This window comes from Panthera leo, chromosome D1, assembly GCF_018350215.1.
Source record: "Panthera leo isolate Ple1 chromosome D1, P.leo_Ple1_pat1.1, whole genome shotgun sequence".
Classification (NCBI taxonomy): Eukaryota; Metazoa; Chordata; class Mammalia; order Carnivora; family Felidae; genus Panthera; species Panthera leo.
In genome coordinates, this window is record NC_056688.1 from 115,202,001 (window position 1) to 115,218,462 (window position 16,462).

General features: G+C 61.0%; 2 protein-coding genes across 5 annotated transcripts; one reads left to right on the forward strand and one right to left on the reverse strand.

Annotated features, from left to right (window-relative positions):
• The first annotated feature begins 5,309 nt into the window (after window positions 1-5,309).
• Window positions 5,310-6,670, forward strand: IFITM5 (interferon induced transmembrane protein 5). The gene is made up of 2 exons (XM_042906243.1): window positions 5,310-5,648; window positions 6,151-6,670. Exons 1-2 carry the CDS (start codon window positions 5,460-5,462, stop codon window positions 6,361-6,363), a joined length of 402 nt encoding a protein of 133 aa, XP_042762177.1. The 5' UTR covers window positions 5,310-5,459; the 3' UTR covers window positions 6,364-6,670.
• Window positions 6,671-8,732: 2,062 nt separating this feature from the next.
• PGGHG (protein-glucosylgalactosylhydroxylysine glucosidase) lies at window positions 8,733-15,535 on the reverse strand. 4 transcript variants are annotated; one of them, XM_042906572.1, is made up of 14 exons: window positions 15,354-15,535; window positions 14,418-14,701; window positions 13,911-14,121; window positions 13,400-13,835; window positions 12,355-12,474; window positions 11,789-11,920; window positions 11,502-11,613; window positions 11,187-11,259; window positions 10,959-11,095; window positions 10,700-10,833; window positions 10,490-10,585; window positions 10,215-10,312; window positions 9,929-10,140; window positions 8,733-9,836 (listed from the first exon to the last, which is right to left on the reverse strand). In XM_042906572.1, the coding sequence occupies exons 2-14, from the start codon at window positions 14,674-14,676 to the stop codon at window positions 9,781-9,783; spliced, it is 2,076 nt and encodes a 691-aa protein (XP_042762506.1). In that variant the 5' UTR covers window positions 14,677-14,701; window positions 15,354-15,535; the 3' UTR covers window positions 8,733-9,780. The 4 variants fall into 4 exon arrangements, with proteins under 4 accessions (XP_042762506.1, XP_042762504.1, XP_042762507.1 ...); XM_042906570.1 differs by lacking the exon at window positions 15,354-15,535 and adding an exon at window positions 15,018-15,221; XM_042906573.1 differs by lacking the exons at window positions 13,911-14,121; window positions 15,354-15,535 and adding an exon at window positions 15,018-15,221 and having other exon boundaries at window positions 14,384-14,701.
• Window positions 15,536-16,462: the final 927 nt, after the last annotated feature.

Consider the following 16,462-nt stretch of genomic DNA (forward strand, 5'->3'; position numbering starts at 1 on the left):
TTATTCACTTTTGAGAGAGCAAGAGAGAGAGATAAAGCACAAGTGGGGTAGAGGCAGAGAGAGAGGGAGACAGGGGATCTGAAGCAGGCTCTGCACTAAGATATAACTGATATATCCCTTATGACTATACACGGAAAATACTCAATGAATTTCTAGCACTCCGAATCCAGCAACATATCAGAAAGAGTATACACTGAGACCAAATGGGATTTCTCCCAGAAATGTAATGATAGTTTAAGAAGTAAAAAGCAATTATTATATTCCTCAAAAAATTAAAACAGTAATAGCATGTGATCCAGTAAGTCCCCTGGGATCCCACTGGGTACTAACCCAAAGAAAATGAAAACACTAATTCAAAAAGATACATGCACCCCTACGTTCATTGCAGCATTATTTACAGTAGCCAAGTTACGGAAGCAGCCCAAGTGTCCATCTGTAGGTGAATGGATAAGGAAGATGTGGTGTGTATAGATGATGGAACATTCCACAGCCATAAGAAAAAAGAAATCTTGCCATCTGTGAACATGGGTGATCTAGAGGGCATTATACAAATGAAATAAGCCAGACAGAGAAAGACAAATAGCATCTGATTTCAATTTCACTTACATGTAGCAGCTGAAAAACAAAGGAGGGGCACCTGGGTGGCTCAGCTGGTTAAGCCTCTGACTCTCGATTTCAGCTCAGATCATTATCTCACAGTCTGTGAGAGTTTGTGTCAAGCCCTGTACTGACAGAGCAGAGCCTGCTTGGGATTCTCTCTTTCCCTCTCTCTCTGCCCCTCCCCTGCTCTCTCTCTCAAAATAAATAAACATTTTAAAATATAAATAAAAGAAAATATTTTTTTAATTCATTTTTTGAGAGATAGAGCGTGAGAGAGGCAGAGAGAGAGGGAGACACAGAATACGAAGCAGGCTCCAGGCTCTGAGCCGTCAGCACACAGCCCAACCCCAGACTCCAACTCATGAACCACCAGATCATGACCTGAGCCAAAGTGGGACACTTGACTGAGCGACCCAGGCACCCAAATAAAAGAAAATCTTTAAAGAAATAAAATAATAAAATAAGATAACATACAAATGAACAAATAAGCAAAAAGCAGAAACAGACTCATAAATACAGAGAACAAACTGATGATTGTCAGAGGGAAGGGAGGTGGGGGTGAGCAAGAAGAGGGAAGGGAGGTGGGGGGTACAGGCTTCCACTTATGGAATGAATGAGTCACGAGGATGAAAAGCACAGGATAGGGGATACAGTCAATGATGTTGTCATATGTTGTGTGGTAACAGATGGCAGCTACACTTGTGCTGAGCCCAGCATAATGGACAGGCTTGTGGAATCACTATGTTGCACACCTGAAACCAGTTAACATTGTGTGTCAACTCTCCTTCAATTTAAAAAAATCAATCAGTATAATACTCCATATTAAAAGAATGAAGAAAAAACACCATGTGATCATCTCAGTTCCTGCAGAAAAAGTATTTGACAAAATCCAACAACCTTTCCTGATAACACACACACACACACACACACAAAACTAGAAATAGAAAGGAAATTCGTCAACCTGATAAAGAACGTCTATGGACAACTCACAGCTGACGTTACACCCCATGGTGAAAGACTGAAAGCTTTTCCCCTAAGATCCAGAACGAGGCCTCATCCTGGCTTCTTTTTCAGGTTGGGCACATCGGGTCCAAAGAATCAGGGGCTCCAGGCCCAAATCAAACTCTCAGGGGGGCCCCTGGAACTCCCCAGGAGGGAGGCAGTTTCCACTCCTCAGACGAGTTACCGGAAAAGAAAGAAAGGGTGGTTGGCTCATCCTCACATTGGATCAGTGGCCCTCAGGGTCAGAGCCGTGGTGGTGGGGCCAGCCAGGTGGAGACGTCTGCAATTGCACCCCCCCCCCCACCGGGAGACAAATAAAGAACAGTGTCTCATCCCGAAGGGCAGCAGAAGTCAGTGCCACCCTCGAACCTAACGGGTGCAGCGGTGCTGGCCCCCACCAGAGCCCCATTTCATTCACCAGTCTGACCCCCAGACCCAGGACCTTGGCAGAGACAGTGGAGTGCTGCAGACCGGCCCGGCGGGAGCCCCGCGTCAGCTGCTGTGCCAGATGTAGACCCAGTCGTCCTCAGGGCTGGGGTGTGTGGACAGTGACCTGCCCAGATCTCTAAAGACGGACACGGGCCACCAGGTGGCAGACCTGCCTACCACGAGCAGAGCAGGGCTGTCTCGGCCCCGCCAAGTCAGCAGGGATGCGTGAGAGGGTGGAGGTGGAACGTTCCAGATCAAACGGGCAGTTTGCACCACCGTGTCACCCACCACTGCTGTGCACGCCTGTCCCTCTGCTCCCACTAGGGCTGCGGGGAGAGCCCCTGCGAACCAGACGATGGAAAAGGACGATTTCCCAGCCTGGTGCTCCAGGGGTCAGCTCAGTGTGAGCAGAGATCTGGACAGAGCTGGGGCTTGTACCCACACCCATCCAGGGTGTCCTGCGGTCTAATGCTCTACATATCCCCTCGCTCAAGGGTGTCCTGAGGATCCATGGGAAGGGAATCGTTCCTGGGAGCACAGCTGCAAGCCAGTTACTTTCTCTGGGCCCTTCGCTCAGAGGGTTCAACGCATTCCCGGTGTGGTTTCCTTCCCTGTTCTCAGTCTTCAGCCGGCACCTCCCGAGGTCTCAGAGTGTTGACCCCGATACACGGTCCCATAATGTGTATCATACTCCATGTTGGGTATGCAGGCTCAGGTCTACCAGTAACACACCTCTCCCCAAGCTGCCCACTTGAGCAAGCAGAGCAGAGGCGAGATCCAGAAGGTAGCCACCAGATCAAAGAAGTGTATGAAGTGCTGTGTCGCCGTGGGTAGACTACACGGGGTAGGATACAGGGCCCAAGGGCAGGCCTGGTGGTTCTGCCTTTCCACACATACACAGCCTGCATCCTGCTACCGTGGGTTCTGTGAGTTCAGAGGTTCCGTTTCCCAAAGTGGGAAAGCTTCCATCACGTGACCCAACCAGCTACTGTTGACCTACTGGCTCTAGATGCCACATGGACACCGGTTTTCTCCCAGCAGGGCCACAGACAAGGTCCCGGAGATGAGGGAGGGCTGCTGCTCCACATGGGGGTAGGGAGCACGCCCCCTCTTGCCCAGTTTTGATGGTAAATGGGCATGTGCAGCACTCCTGCCCCAGGAAGAGTGTGGTGACCAGGCCCCAGGTCTGCCAGAGAAGGGCTCACATCACACAGTCATCTGCTGGGCCTAGCAGAGGTGGTGGCCGAGGGTGAGGTGAACGTGGGACGGATTCCAGCGGAGAGAGACGATGGCTTTTGTGTGGCCCTGAGACCAGCGGCGGCAGCAGAAGACAGCCCTTTCCACTCACCTCCTTCTGAGTCCCCCCCTAGGATGAGGGGACTACTGAGACCCTGGAAAGACCGCCCCAGAGCCTGTACCAACACCATGATACACATTCAGACCCACTATGGGGAAGGAAGGGCTCACTGCCCCGGCTTCTGGGGGGGTCACACCTCCTCTGAGAGGTATCCTGCTTCCCGTGTCCAATCAACACAGTGGTGTACACACGGGGCCCTCTGCCCTGCTCCGGACATCTCGCAAGGGCCACCCGAGCTCCAGAGAGCCTGAGGGTTAGCTCCGGGCTTCACTGTGGCTTGGCTTCCCCTTCTCCTTCTGCCCTACCCTGCTTCAGCCCCTCCCTTCCAAGGGCTCGACCCCAACAACGTTCCTATGAAGCATCCTACACACAGATCTCCTTGGGGTCTGCCTGGAACAACCTCGCAGGGCCTTAGCCATTAGCTATTAATCAGCCAATGGCCATTAGCCATTGCAATGACTTCGGATCTCACTGGGAGTGAGGTGGGAGCCACCGCAGTGTTCTGAGCAGAGGGAGGATGGGACCTGTCTTCTGTTGTAACAGGATCAGTCTGGTTTCAGTACTGAGAAGGGGGGGGGGGGGCGAGTGTGACCTGGTCTCAGAGGTCATTCATCACAGGGTGATGACACTCGGCCTGCCCTGGGAGACGGGCCACATGGACTTGGTATGGGTGACAGAGGGAGAAGGGGGGTAAGCCAATGCTTTTTGCCTGAACAGCTGGCTAAGCAGAGCCCCCGTCACCTGTGCTGGGAGACTGGGCAGAGGGAGAGCAATGGACTGAATGTGTCCCCCACAATTTATTTGCTGAAATCCCAGTGCCCAAAGTGATGATATCACGAAGCCGGGGCTTTGGGAGGTAATTGGGTCACGAGGGTGGGGCCTCATGATGGGATTGATGTTGTTATAAAAGGACCCCACAGAGTCCCTAGCCCCTTCTAACACAGGAGCACACCGTGAGAAGTTGGCCATATTGCAACCCGGAGGGTGGTCTCCCCAGAATCTGTCCACACCGGCACCCTGATCTGACCTCCAGCCTCCAGAAGCATGAGGAACAAATCTGGTGTTTATGAGCCACTCAGTTGGTGGTACTTTGTTGTAAGGACTCCCACTGATGAAGACAGGAGGTTGGGGGACAGGAACCTCTGGTCTCTTGAGGAAAAGTTAGCTTGGAGACCTTTCTGAAAGCCCTGTTCCCAGGGTCGGCACTTAAGCATTGGAGTGGGGGGGGGGGGTGGGTTTCAGCAGTGAAGTCTGGTCCTGTGATGAAAATGCAGGTCATTGGTACACAGGTGGCATTCGGGGGGTTGCTGGACCCTCCAGAGGGAGAGCAAAACAGACCCTGAGCTCATACCTCCAAACTTCTGAGGACTTGTGAGGACAGGAGCCTTGGAGGCTGAGAAGCAGCTGTGTGCCCACCAGGGGAGAGGGTTCACTGCGGCACGTGAGGCAACCATAGGGCCGGTGCTGGGGCCTCCTGCATGCCTGACCCCCTAGCATGCCACAGCCCCTCTTCCGTCCCCTTGTGGCTCGTCTCCTCCCGCGGGTACATGGGCAGCGACTTCTGTATCCCACCCCCCCCCCCCCCCCCCCCCCCCCGCGCCGCTGGACGCTGGCGGCCCGAGGTGAGAGGGCAGCGCCTGAGCTCTGGGTTCTGGGGATAGAGTCCAAGCCCGGGGGTCTCCAGCCCGGCTCTGCAGCTGAGGCGGCATCGCGCCCACCCACAGCCCCGAGGTGGCAGCAGTTCCGAGGGGCGGGGTGGGGGGGGCGGTCTGCAGCCGGCGCTCGCCCCTTCCTTTCCGTAGCTCCGGGGGGCTCCCGGGGGCGGGGGGGGGGCGGGGGGACGGGGCTCGCGCGGGGGGCGGGGACGGCAGGGGGTGGGGGGCTGCCGGGGTGGGGGGGCGGGGGGCGGGGCGGGGCCGCGCTCCCGGCGGCGCCGGGCTGTAATTTGTCGTTATATTTAGCGGGCGGCGCCGGGCCGGGCCGCGGGAGGGCGGCGGCGGGGCTATAAGCGGCCCTGGGCGCCCACCCTCGAAGCGGGAGCCCGAGCGAGGAGGAGACGGCGCTGGAACCCATGGACACGTCGTACCCCCGCGAGGACCCCCGGGCCCCGACGCCCCGCAAGGACGGCGCCGCCCACACGGCCCTCACTGTGGGGGCGCCGCGACCCCCACCTCGAGACCACCTGATCTGGTCGGTGTTCAGCACCCTCTACCTGAACCTGTGCTGCCTCGGCTTCCTGGCGCTGGCCTACTCCATCAAGGTGGGCTGTCGGGGAGGGGTGGGGCTGGGGGGGCGCTCTCCGGAGGACCTGAGGGGCTCGTGGGGGGAGGGGGTTGGCGGAGGGGGAGCCGCTTGTCAAAGGGCCACTCCATGAGCGAGGCGCTGGACAAGCTCTCCACCTCGTGAGGGCTTCTCTTTTGAGGTCCCTCAGTAAGAGTCTGTCCTGCGGGGGGGGAGGGTCTAGTCCACGCAAAAGAACAGAGTTGGTGGGGGCTTCCCAAGGGCTTCTCTTTCATCAGTGCTTTCCCCACGCCGAGGGCTCCTGTGAGCAAAGCCCACCCCCCGGCTTCGCTCCCGCGGGGCGGGGGGGGGGGGGGGGGGGGGGGGGTTCTCGGCGTCCAGGGACTCCCCACCCACAGAGGGTCCTTGGAGCCCCACGCGGGCCTGGGATGGCTTCTGGGTCCACAGCTGCGGTGGGAGGGGCAGGAGGCAGGGCCCCCAGCGCGTGTAGAGACCCGGCCCTGCCACTCACTGGTCCGCAGGCCCGAGACCAGAAGGTGGCTGGAGACCTGGAGGCAGCCCGGCGTTTTGGCTCCAAGGCCAAGTGCTACAACATCCTGGCCACGATGTGGGCGTTGGTACCGCCTCTCCTGCTCCTGGCGCTGGTGGTGACCGGTGCCCTGCACCTGTCCCGGCTGGCCAAGGACTCTGCTGCCTTCTTTAGCACCAAGTTCGACGACTCGGACTATGACTGACAGGCTGGGCCTTGTCCTCCTGCTGACCCACGGATCCTGACGCCAGGACCACCCCCCCAGGGGCTGCCCCAGGGGCTCCACCCTGACCCCCTGGAAACCTGACTCCGCCACAGGGCCTGATGTCCACTCCTCCCACCCCAGCCTGGGCACCTAATGCTGACCCTGAAGAGCCCTCATTTGGACCCCAGTGGCCTCACTCTAACCCCAGTGGTCCCCGTCCCCCTGACTCCTTGCCCCCAGGCGGGAACCTCCTGCCCCACTCACCAGACTCAGCCTGGATTTCACAATTAAAGCGCCTGGTTCTGGACAGTGCCTCCCGGGTTTCTTGCCGGGGTGAGAGAGGGTTTCTTCCTGAGGGGAGCTACCCCAGGGACCACCCAAGCCACGCTCCCCCCTGGACTGACCCCAGCACGATGGCAGGGTGACCTGTTCTGTCTGCTGGGCCCCAACTGTCCCCTTCACTCAGGCACTGGGTGGCTTGTGGCTTCTGGGGTGGAGGCCCCAGAGTATTTTAGAATGAAGTTTGGGAACTCAGGCTTTTGATCTCTGCTGCCCTGCCGGGCACTGTGGTTTAGCGGCCCCCCTTCCAGAACACGTGTGCCCTTACCCATGTGTGTGCACGTGTGTTAAGTGGGAGTCCCTGGGAGGACATCTTGGGTCCTCGCCCTGCATGTTTCTGTCAGTGGGTTGGGGGGAGTCACTCTGTCTGTCCCTGTGGCCCCTGCACTCCTCGCACTCTGAGAAAGCTTAGTCCCCACGGTGGGTTTCCTCCCTCCTGGGTCAGTGGGGCTGGACACAAAGACACACGAGCACACAGGCATGTCCTTGTCACCCATGCACACACTTATCACACAGACACACACTTGCGTGAAGGGAGGAAACTGGGAGTGAGGACACTTTCTGGGCATCCTTGGTGTTCCCCCCTTCCTGGAAACCAGCGGAGCCTGGCAAGAGGAGGTTGCTAAGCACATGCACACACCCTGTGTGGCTGGGGATGAAGTCCCTTAGGCCTCACTGTGGCCAGTCCAATGACAGGGCAGGCTAATTGCAGGGGCCTTAACTGCCGGGCGGCTCAGGGTTTTGAGCACCCCACCCAGGGTTCCTTCCCCACCCAGGGAGCCCCCTTTGCCTACCCATCTGCCTGGGCTGGGTGTGGGGTCTGTCTAGCTGCTGTACTTGGAGCCTCAGAGTCCCCTCTTCTCCCGTGATAGCCGACAACTCACCTAGCTGTCTCCACAGTGTGCCCGTAGGGATGGTGTCCTGGCGGCATGCCAACAGCAGCCCAGCTATAAGCTGGGCATGTGCGGCTCCGAGCCGGCCCCTGCAGTAGGGGTGTGAGCAGCCTGGGGCCTGGCCCCTGCTGGGTGCCGGTCCCAGATTGTGCCAAGGACAAGGGCAGCGTGCCAGTGATTGGACCAGGAAGGAGAGAGCGTGCCGACCCTGAGTTCCAGGTTTGGCCCAAGAAGGGAGTAACCTGTGCTGGGTGCACAGGTTGGGAGTTGGCATCAGCTTGCACGTGGCCAGGTTGACGTCCCTAAGCATGGGATGGTCTGCTGTCCCCTTTGGTCATGGGGGAAGGTCACCAGCAGCCCTCCCTATCCCCAGACTGTCTCCTGGCGAGGCTGAGGGACCCTGACCGAGTTTAGGCAGTTGGCTGCCCCGGGGCCTTGACCAGCCATGCCAGCACATGGGTACTGTCACCCTGCCACGGCCCCCTCAGAGGGTCACCTCACTATGTGTACAGGGGACTGCATACATACATGGCTTACACACACAGGGCCACCTACCGCCCCACCTGATGTCTGCGCCCACATCTGGCTCCAGGGCCGCAAAGATAAGCATCTGCTCTGCTGGGACAGTCCCCAGCCACCCGACATCAGCAGATCCACTCTGGCCTTTGCCACACAGCCAGCAGTTGAGGGAGAGGCTGTGGGCAGCCAAGCGAGCCCCACCAAGGTGCTGGCTCTGTTCTCTGAGGTCACGTACCCTTGGGAATCAGCACTGCCGTGCGTGCAGCTCTACAGCCTGGAGGCCACGCTTCTTCCCATGTGCTGCTCCCTGCAGTAACCCAGAGATGAGCCTCGGGATCCCCGACGCCTCCAGCCACCCGCCTTCCCCCCCCTCCCTCACGTGGCTCTGTCCCTCACAGCTTGTCTGCCCTGTGTCTGCTTCTTGGAGAACCTGCACTAACTCTCCACCGAGAACAGAGAGCGCACAGGGGTTTGCCAGAGCGAAGTGAGCGTGAAGGGGAGTGGCTGGCCCAACTGCTTGCTCTAAGTGAGCAGGTCCCTGCGCCTCTCGATCCGACCCATCCATCATGCAGCCCTTGCTTCCAGAAGGAAGGAGCGTACCAGCTTCTGAGGGCAAAATTTCTCAGCACGCAACTTTAATTCCTCGGGCTCTCACCAAGACTGTGGTGGCAGATCTCATCTCACTCTTGAGAAATTCCCAAGGACCCAACGTGGGAGTGCCAGCTGGGGGGCTGAGGCCCCAGGGGGAGAGGCTGAACAGAGCCTCGGGCGATGGGCAGCCCGTCAGGACAGATGGGCCCAGGCCTGTGGCCTTGAAGCCATGCACACTTGGCCCCAGTTCTTCTGGCTGGTCAGAGGGAAGATGTGAGGTCTCGCTCTGCAGCCCATCCCCCTCTCTTCTTGGCTGAGGAAAGGCCTGTGATAGAGACCATCCAACCTCACCGAAGTGGCCCAGGGGCTGGAGCAGCCAAGGACTGAGGATGCGGAGGGTCCACGACAGCCTGAGAGCACCTCGACCCCACGGTGCCCGACCCCATCTGTCGGACACACCAGGTTCCTTTTTGGTCTGCAAATGAGAATCCTGAGGGATTCTGAAGGGGACTGAGCAATTCTGCCTCATGCCCCACCCCTGCCATCCCTCACACTGAGGCCTGCACTTGTCTCTGCCTCCTCGGCAGAGAGGAAGCCACACCCCCAACCCACCCTGAGGCATCCTGGGGAAGGGACAGGTGCGGCAGGTGTCAGCCACAAAGGCAGGCACAGTAGTGGCTGAGGGGGCCATTGGGGGAGGGGCTCAGGCTGGAGGCAGACCTTCTTAAACTTTGGGCCAACGAATTCAGACTTTCCCTGGAGCCTGTGAGCCTGACTGCTGGTTGGAGAATGGGCAGGAGGGAGGGACTCAGCCGACCAGGAGGGTGTTGATGAGGGTGCAGCCAGCTGGGGGCGCCCACAGAGGGAGTGGGCAGATGGGAGGACCCGAGACGTCCCTGAAGCCCTGATCAGTCAGGTGCAGTGGCCAAGACAGCGCCAGGGCAAGGGAACTGGTGGGGGTTGGAGGACCCAATGGTGTCCCACAGGGGGTCCTGTGGGTTCTGGGGCAGGTGTCTAACGTCTTCCAAAAATTCTCCTAGGAAACTCTTGGAGAACAACTTGCTGCCTCTGCTTCCTACGAGAGTGACCTCTGTATCCGTCCAGCTGAGGAGGGAAAGGAGACTTTGTACCCTGCAGGGGGAGGAGGGCATTTTGAATGGGGGGTTGCCCTGGGGAGGTGACGTGCTCTGCACCCTTGGGTGAGTCTGGGGGTGGCGGCCTACCTGGGAGCAGGGGGAGTCGAGTGTGTGATGGCCACAGCTCAGCCTCCAGCAGGGGGGCCCAGGGCCCTGCCCGGGTTTTAACCTCGATCGTCACTGAGTCCTCGGAGAAGGAGAAGTCAAGCTTGTTCCCTTGGTAAGAGATGCCGTAGATGCGAACCCCAGAGACCTCTGCCAGACACATGGGGTCGAAGGTCATGCCAGCCCCTGTGATCCTGGGGGGAGGGAAGAGTTTCATGAGGAGCGGGAAGGTAGGGGGCTTCGAATGTTCTGTCAGAGCCGCACTCACCTGAACCCCGTGAATCCGAAGAGTGCTGCCTGCAGGAAGCCCCCCATGCCCGTCAGGAAGTTCACAGCGCCGGACCCATCTGCATTCTCTGTCCACACCTGCCCGTGGAAGGCAGTTGGTGCACTGACTCCCAGGACACGGGCGCCACGAGGCTGCTGCCCCTGTTCCAGAAGGGTCCTGACCCTGCGGTGACTCCCCCGTCCCAAGGCTGGGCTCCCACTCCTACCGCCAAGGGGCCCGGGTGGGAGGCAAGTGGGGTCAGCTTGTGAATTGACCTTGAAGGGCTCCGCGATGTTGGCAAAGCTCCTCTCCAGGAGGTCCTGCGCCCGCCGTGGCTCCTTCAGCTCCATCCAGCCCACCGCAAACATGCTCTGGGGCCAGAGGTCAGAGGTCAGAGAACACGCTGGGCTGAAGCCCACTGCGTGGGGAGGGAAGACAGAAGCTAGTGAGGACCGCCCCTCCCCCACACCCTGCAGGCTCCTTACCCAGGTCATGGCAGGGCCCTTTGGGGACGTCACGGCCTCATAAATCTCTAGGTTTTTCCTGCGGGTATGAGGACTCAAGTGGAAAGGGATGGGGTATCCCAGGAGCACGACATCTGCCTGCTTCACCTCCTCTCCTGTGGAGGGACAGGTGCTGCTCACGGGGAGACAAGCTGGTGGGGGCTGCTCAGTCAGGTTGGGGGCATCCAGTCCCGTGGAGGGGGTGGGGAAGGGGCCCCAAGGGAGCTCCAAGTACACTCACCAGGCTGGTACCCGTCAAACTCAGGGTGGAAGTTCCGCCTCGGGTCGAAGGGCACCTTGATCTTATCGGCCACCGCCAGCCATTCACTGGGGACAGGCTGAGCCAGGTCCTGGGCCAGGGCAGCCGCAAAGCGCAGGCTAGGGGTGGACGTAGGAAGGGGGGCTCTAGCCTTAGCCCTCCAGGCTGGCTCCCTGCACGTGGAACTTGGGCAGGGGTCTTGGGTCTGACCTGTTCTGGACCAGGACGTTGGTGTACGCCGAGTTGTCGACCCCCGGATGGTACTCGTCGGGGGGCATGACTCCTGGGCACACAAGTGCAAGGAGGTGCTCAGCGCAGGGTCTCGGGGATCTGCCCCCGATGCCGGCGGCCAGGGTGCGGTTGGCACCATCGGCGGCCAGAGATCACACGCTGAACTGAAGAGCATCCCCCTGGCCCACCAGTCTGTGGCCACCCACCCTCCCTGCCGTGGACATCCACGCCTCCCCTCCCCCATAAGCAACCCCTCCCCGTGACCGTCCCCCCCCACCCCCGCCGTGCCCTCACCCTTCAGGTGGTACTTCTCCTCCTCAGGGCTCCACTCCACACGGCTACACCAAAACTCGGCCACGGCCCTGACGACGTCCCAGCCACCAGCCTCTCGGAAGAGCTGCAAGTCCTGGGAGAGCGGGAGAGGGTGGGACAGAGGCCACGCCACCCACGACTGTGGTCCTCGCTGGTCCCTGCATGTCTTGTCAGTGCCCACCCTTCTGAGTGCCCAGCAGCGAAGGCCTGGCTCCAGGCAGGAGGTCATGGCCACGTCAGGGGGCTGGTCATACATGCTGACGCCTCACCTGGGTGGCGTGGTAGTAAAGCTGGAAAGCCAACACCACAGCTCCGTTTATATGAATTTCCTGGGTCCCATAAATGTCCTCCGGACACACCTCCAGACCAGAGCCCGCACTCTCCCAGGCAAACTTGGCTCCCTGAGGAGTTGGGGGGATGGAACAGACTTGACTGTTCTGGGCGTGGGGACACAGGGGTAGTCCACCATTCCCAATACTCGGCCTTCAGCCAAGGAGAACAGAGGGGGCACTGACTGTCCGGGTGCCCTCACGGGGGCCTGCAGGCTCTGAGTGCCCAGTGTGTGCCCCTATCATAGGCCAGGTGGCTTTGCCCAGTTTCCCTTTGTGCTGACCCTGGGCCAGGGCAGTAAGGGGACTCTAGGTGAGCCCCGGCCAGGCTGTTCTTGCTGCCTCTACGGCACAGGCTGAGGGGTGCTGTGAGCCTGTGTAAGAATCTGGGAAACCCAGCCCCACCCAGAGAGGAACCTGAGGTGAGGGGTGCAGGCCTAGGAGGGATGTGGGGACCTCAGGCCCTTCAGGGGGCCCTGTAGGGTGGGCACCCAGGTCCCCCTCACCTGGTAGCCCAGCCTCCGGGCATTGTCTAGGGCCCCACCCAGCGTCCGGATGCGGTACTCCAGGAGGGCCCTGGCGGCCTCTGGGTGGAACATCAGGATATTTGGGAACATCCAGAGATCCTATGAGCACAGCCAAGGGCCCCTGGTTCAGGAGCTCTCGCTCCCTTCTCTCTCCCGTCTGCCCACACTCTGCCCTGGCCAGAGTCAGCACTGCTCCATGCCGCCTCCCCAGCAGCCCCTCTGTCTCCTTCCGGCTTCTTCCTCTGCTGCCCACCCTGGCTCCATCCTGGGCCATCCACACCTGCCCATCCCACGGCCCAGTCTCCAGGCCGAACGCTCCCCGGGCCCGGTCCCCGGCGCAGCACTTCCCCTCCCCAGCAGGCCTCTGGGTCTGCCCCGGAGCTCAGGCCAGAATCTGGGCAGGGGCAGCCTGGATGGGAGCCTGCTCTGTGGCTCACTAGCTGCCTGACCTAGTGAGTGACTCAGCTTCTCTAAGCCTCACCAGAGTGGGCCACAGCATTGGCTGCTGAGGGGTTAGCACCCTGGGTCCCTCCCGTGCCCAACGTCCGCCAAGTCCCAGCCTCTCCTGGCTCCCACTCCTGTCTGAGGCCTCACCCTCTTCTACCCATGCTCCACTCGGCAGCTAGACTACACCTCTGTCAGTGTCACTCCCAAGTTAAAGTCTCCATGGCTCCTGCAGCACCGCCACCCCCCCCCCCCCCGCCCCCCGCCCTGCAACTGCTCCTCTTGCCGTGGTGAGAGCCCCTGTTGCCCTGGCCAGATGGCACACACCCTCTGAGCTCTGGTGTTTGTACCTTCTGGTCCCTCTGCCCGAATCACTCTTTTCCACCAAAGTCCTGTACGTCCCACCTCCTCCAGGAAGGCTCCCCTTCTGCCCTGGCCTCTGTGCCTCTCCAGTCACAGCCCCCATCCCAGGTAGGGCAGAGACAGCAGCCACGCCTGTGCCCGCAGCCACGGGATCCCCCGCACCCATGTGCTGCCCCACCTGTGCATGCTGTGTGTTGGGAGGTAGAACAGTACATACCTGGTCCCAGAAGACATGGCCCCAGTAGCATTCCTCTCGGCTCCCATTGGACAGGCCCCCAGGGCTGAGGCCATGGCTGGCGTACCCTGGGGCCCCCGGCTGGGGCAGCGCACTGAGCAGGTAATAGAGGGCAGCACGCAGGGCCTGGCGCAGAGGTAGGGGCCCCACCACGTCCAGGCCACAGCCAGCCCAGAGCTGGGCCCAGGCCTGGGCGTGGGCAGGGTACAGAGCGGCCCCCGCCTGCAGCTGCAGGGCCTCCGTGAGGCAGGCTTGGGCCTCCGCCTGGCTGCCGCCCACCACGGTCAGGAACTCCCAGGTCCGGTCTTCTTCGCTTTCCCCGAGGGTCAGGGCTGGGGGCACTGGTGTCCATAGCATGTGTACCTCCTGCTGCGGCCCCCCAGGTTGCTCTGGGGTGAGTGTGTGGCCACAAAGGTACCTGCAAGAGTGCGGCCACGTCTAAGGGACCAGCTCCCTCCTCGGTCTACCTGGCCAGCCCTGACGGCCTCCTCACCGGGCTCCCTGGAAGTCAGGACCCAGATGCAGGTGAAGGTCCGGGCTTTCTGGGGAGAAGGTCGACTGCAGCAGCACCGTAATGGGCCGGCTCTCCCCGGCCACGCGGGTGATGGACACACTGAAAGCCAGGACGTGAGGCAGCGTGCGATGGGCGTAGAGGCGCTGGGAGGCCCGGAAGCTGGGGCCCTCTAGAGTGTGCAGAAAGGAGCCTGGGGAGGGGCAGAGGGGATCAGGGCAACTCACACGCCCCACTTAGGACCCCCGAGGACAGTTACCAAGCTACCAGCCCCTCGGCAAGGTGGATCCGCCCTCTGAGCCCCAGCTGCCCCATCTGGGAAGCTACAGGTGCACAGAGGGCCCCACGCGCCAGTGCCAGCCAGGTCGGGAGGCCGCCAGGGCTGACTTCTCTGTGAGCCAGCATCCTGAGTTAGGAGGTGCTGGGATGGGACTGCTGTTGGTTGCCGCACTCACCTCGGGTGTGGGGGAGCGGGACAGTGGTGGCTACCTGTATTAGTGTCCAGGGCAAAGGTCTCGGTCAGCTGATTTCCGGTCTCTGCAGGGGCCTCCAGCTGGACGTTGAGGGGACTAGGCAGAATGGCCCGGTGCGTGTCCCCACAAGCCCCATTGTACACGCCGCTCACATGCAGCGTGTCATGATACACACGCGTGCCCAAGTATGTGTTGGTCACGGTGGCCAAGAGCCGGGGGTCACCGGGCAGAGAATGGGCACTGAATATGGTGGGGTCCTCGCTGGCATCCTCCATGGAAAGGCTTGCTCAGCAGATTGGCCTGGAAAAGGGGGAGTCAGGGGCCCCCACAATTGGCCGGCCTTGTTCCCTCTTCTGACTGTAAACCCCCAGGCACCCGCTGGAACTTGGCAGATGCCTCCCAGAGCTGGTGGGAGGGGTGTGGGCCACCCGCACTCAGCCCTGCTTTTCCATAGCCCTTACTTTTGAGCCACCCCTGGAAACACCTCCAACCCTGAGAGACGCTCAAACCCCTGATGCTGATCTCCAGAGACCCAGTGAGTCCCCAGATTCCCACCTTCAGACCTCAGTTCGAACCCTTCCAGCTCTCTCCAAGCCGCGCCCCCACAAGCCCAGACCTGTTAGTGGGGAGCTCGGAGGCCTCAGTCTTCCGGACCTGGGGGAGGGGCGCCGTCGCCGGGCAGGGAAGCGGCCCGAGCTCCGCGGAGCGGGCTGGGGAGGAGGGTCTCCGGGCCACGCCGCAGCCGGCGTGTCCCCAGGCCCCAGCTCGCTCGGCGCCGCCCCTTCCAGGCCGGAGGGAGAAGTCGCAGGCGCCGCCGTCTCGGCCGGAAGGCCCCGCGGTCCCCGCCCCCGGGGCCCCAGGGCGGAGCAGCCGGTGTGCCGACCCGGTGCCCCTGGCCCGCCGGCGGGCCTCCCGGGGAAGCCGCGCGGGCCCGCACAGTTTGAACCCTGACCTCAAGGACGCGTGGAGGGACGGCTGTGAGAGGGGCAGGGGCCTCTGGTGTGCGATCGCCCCTCGCCGGCCGCGGCTTCCTCCCTCCCGGGTCTCCCCTTCCGGGGAGTGGCGCGGGTGGTCCTCCTCCCGCAGAAGTCCTTCTCTTCGCTCGCTCCGGCGCTACCTCATGCCCTGCCCAGCCCGTCGTACCCCCAGTCTGCATCCCCCGCCCGGGCCCTCTAAGGCGGCTAGGCCACGGGTTTGTCTCCTAGCCTCTCTGGCCCCGCGCCTGACCCAGATGTCTGTGCTCGACCCCTGGGCCCAGCAGGAGATACTCAGAGCCAACGTGTGCCTGGAAGTCTGCTCTTCCTGTGGCCTCCCCCAGTGTCGGCGACGGGGACTCCACCTGTCCAGGTGCTCAGGCCCCCGTGGTCCACCCTCTCCACTTCTGCCCACAAATCCTATTGTCCTCCACTTTCACGGCTTGTCAGCTCCATCATCCCCACTGCCACCCGGCCACCTCTGAGAGCAAGCCCTCCTCTTGGATGGACAGTGCACACGCCCTACTTATGCTCCGCCCCATATAGCCCTTGTTAACACAGCCACGGCCACCCTGAGAGTGCCTTCTGCTCAGAAGCCTGCAATGGTGCCCGCCCCCACCCAGAGGGCAGGCCAGCTAGCATCCCTGACCACCTGCTCCCCACCGGCCCCCCTCACACCTCTGCTAGGCCACTGCTGCCACTGTGGCTTCCTTGCTGCCTCTGCAACAGTCCAAGCATGTGCCCTGTTATGGACTGAATGTTTGTGTGCCCCCAGATCATCCATTGAAATCTAATTCCCAGTGCGACCATTTTGGAAGTGGGGCCTCGGGGAGGTTATTAGATCAAGAGCTGTCAAGAGTGGGATTAGAGCCCTTATGGGCAAAGGCCTGAGACCTAGCCCGCTCTTTCCACCATGTGGGGACACAGCAAGAGGAGAGCGCTCTGCAGAGGGGAGGAGGGTCCTCGTCAGACACTGGGTTGACTGGCACCTTGGCCTTGGACATCCCAGCCTCCGGAGAAATGAATTTCTGTGTTTGGGAGGCCCCCCGGTTTGTGGTGTTCTCTTCCAGCAGCCTGAGTTGGCCAA

Excerpts from the sequence above, each read along its gene's own strand:
- PGGHG (XM_042906572.1), bottom strand. The coding sequence starts at position 14,676 with ATGGAGGATGCCAGCGAGGACCCCACCATATTCAGTGCCCATTCTCTG. Across the intron at positions 13,836-13,910 it reads CCTGACTTCCAGGGAGCCCG|GTACCTTTGTGGCCACACAC; the intron begins GTGAGGAGGCCG and ends GCACTCTTGCAG. Across the intron at positions 11,921-12,354 it reads CCCGGAGGCTGGGCTACCAG|GGAGCCAAGTTTGCCTGGGA; the intron begins GTGAGGGGGACC and ends CCAACTCCTCAG.
- IFITM5 (XM_042906243.1), top strand. The coding sequence starts at position 5,460 with ATGGACACGTCGTACCCCCGCGAGGACCCCCGGGCCCCGACGCCCCGC. Across the intron at positions 5,649-6,150 it reads CGCTGGCCTACTCCATCAAG|GCCCGAGACCAGAAGGTGGC; the intron begins GTGGGCTGTCGG and ends ACTGGTCCGCAG.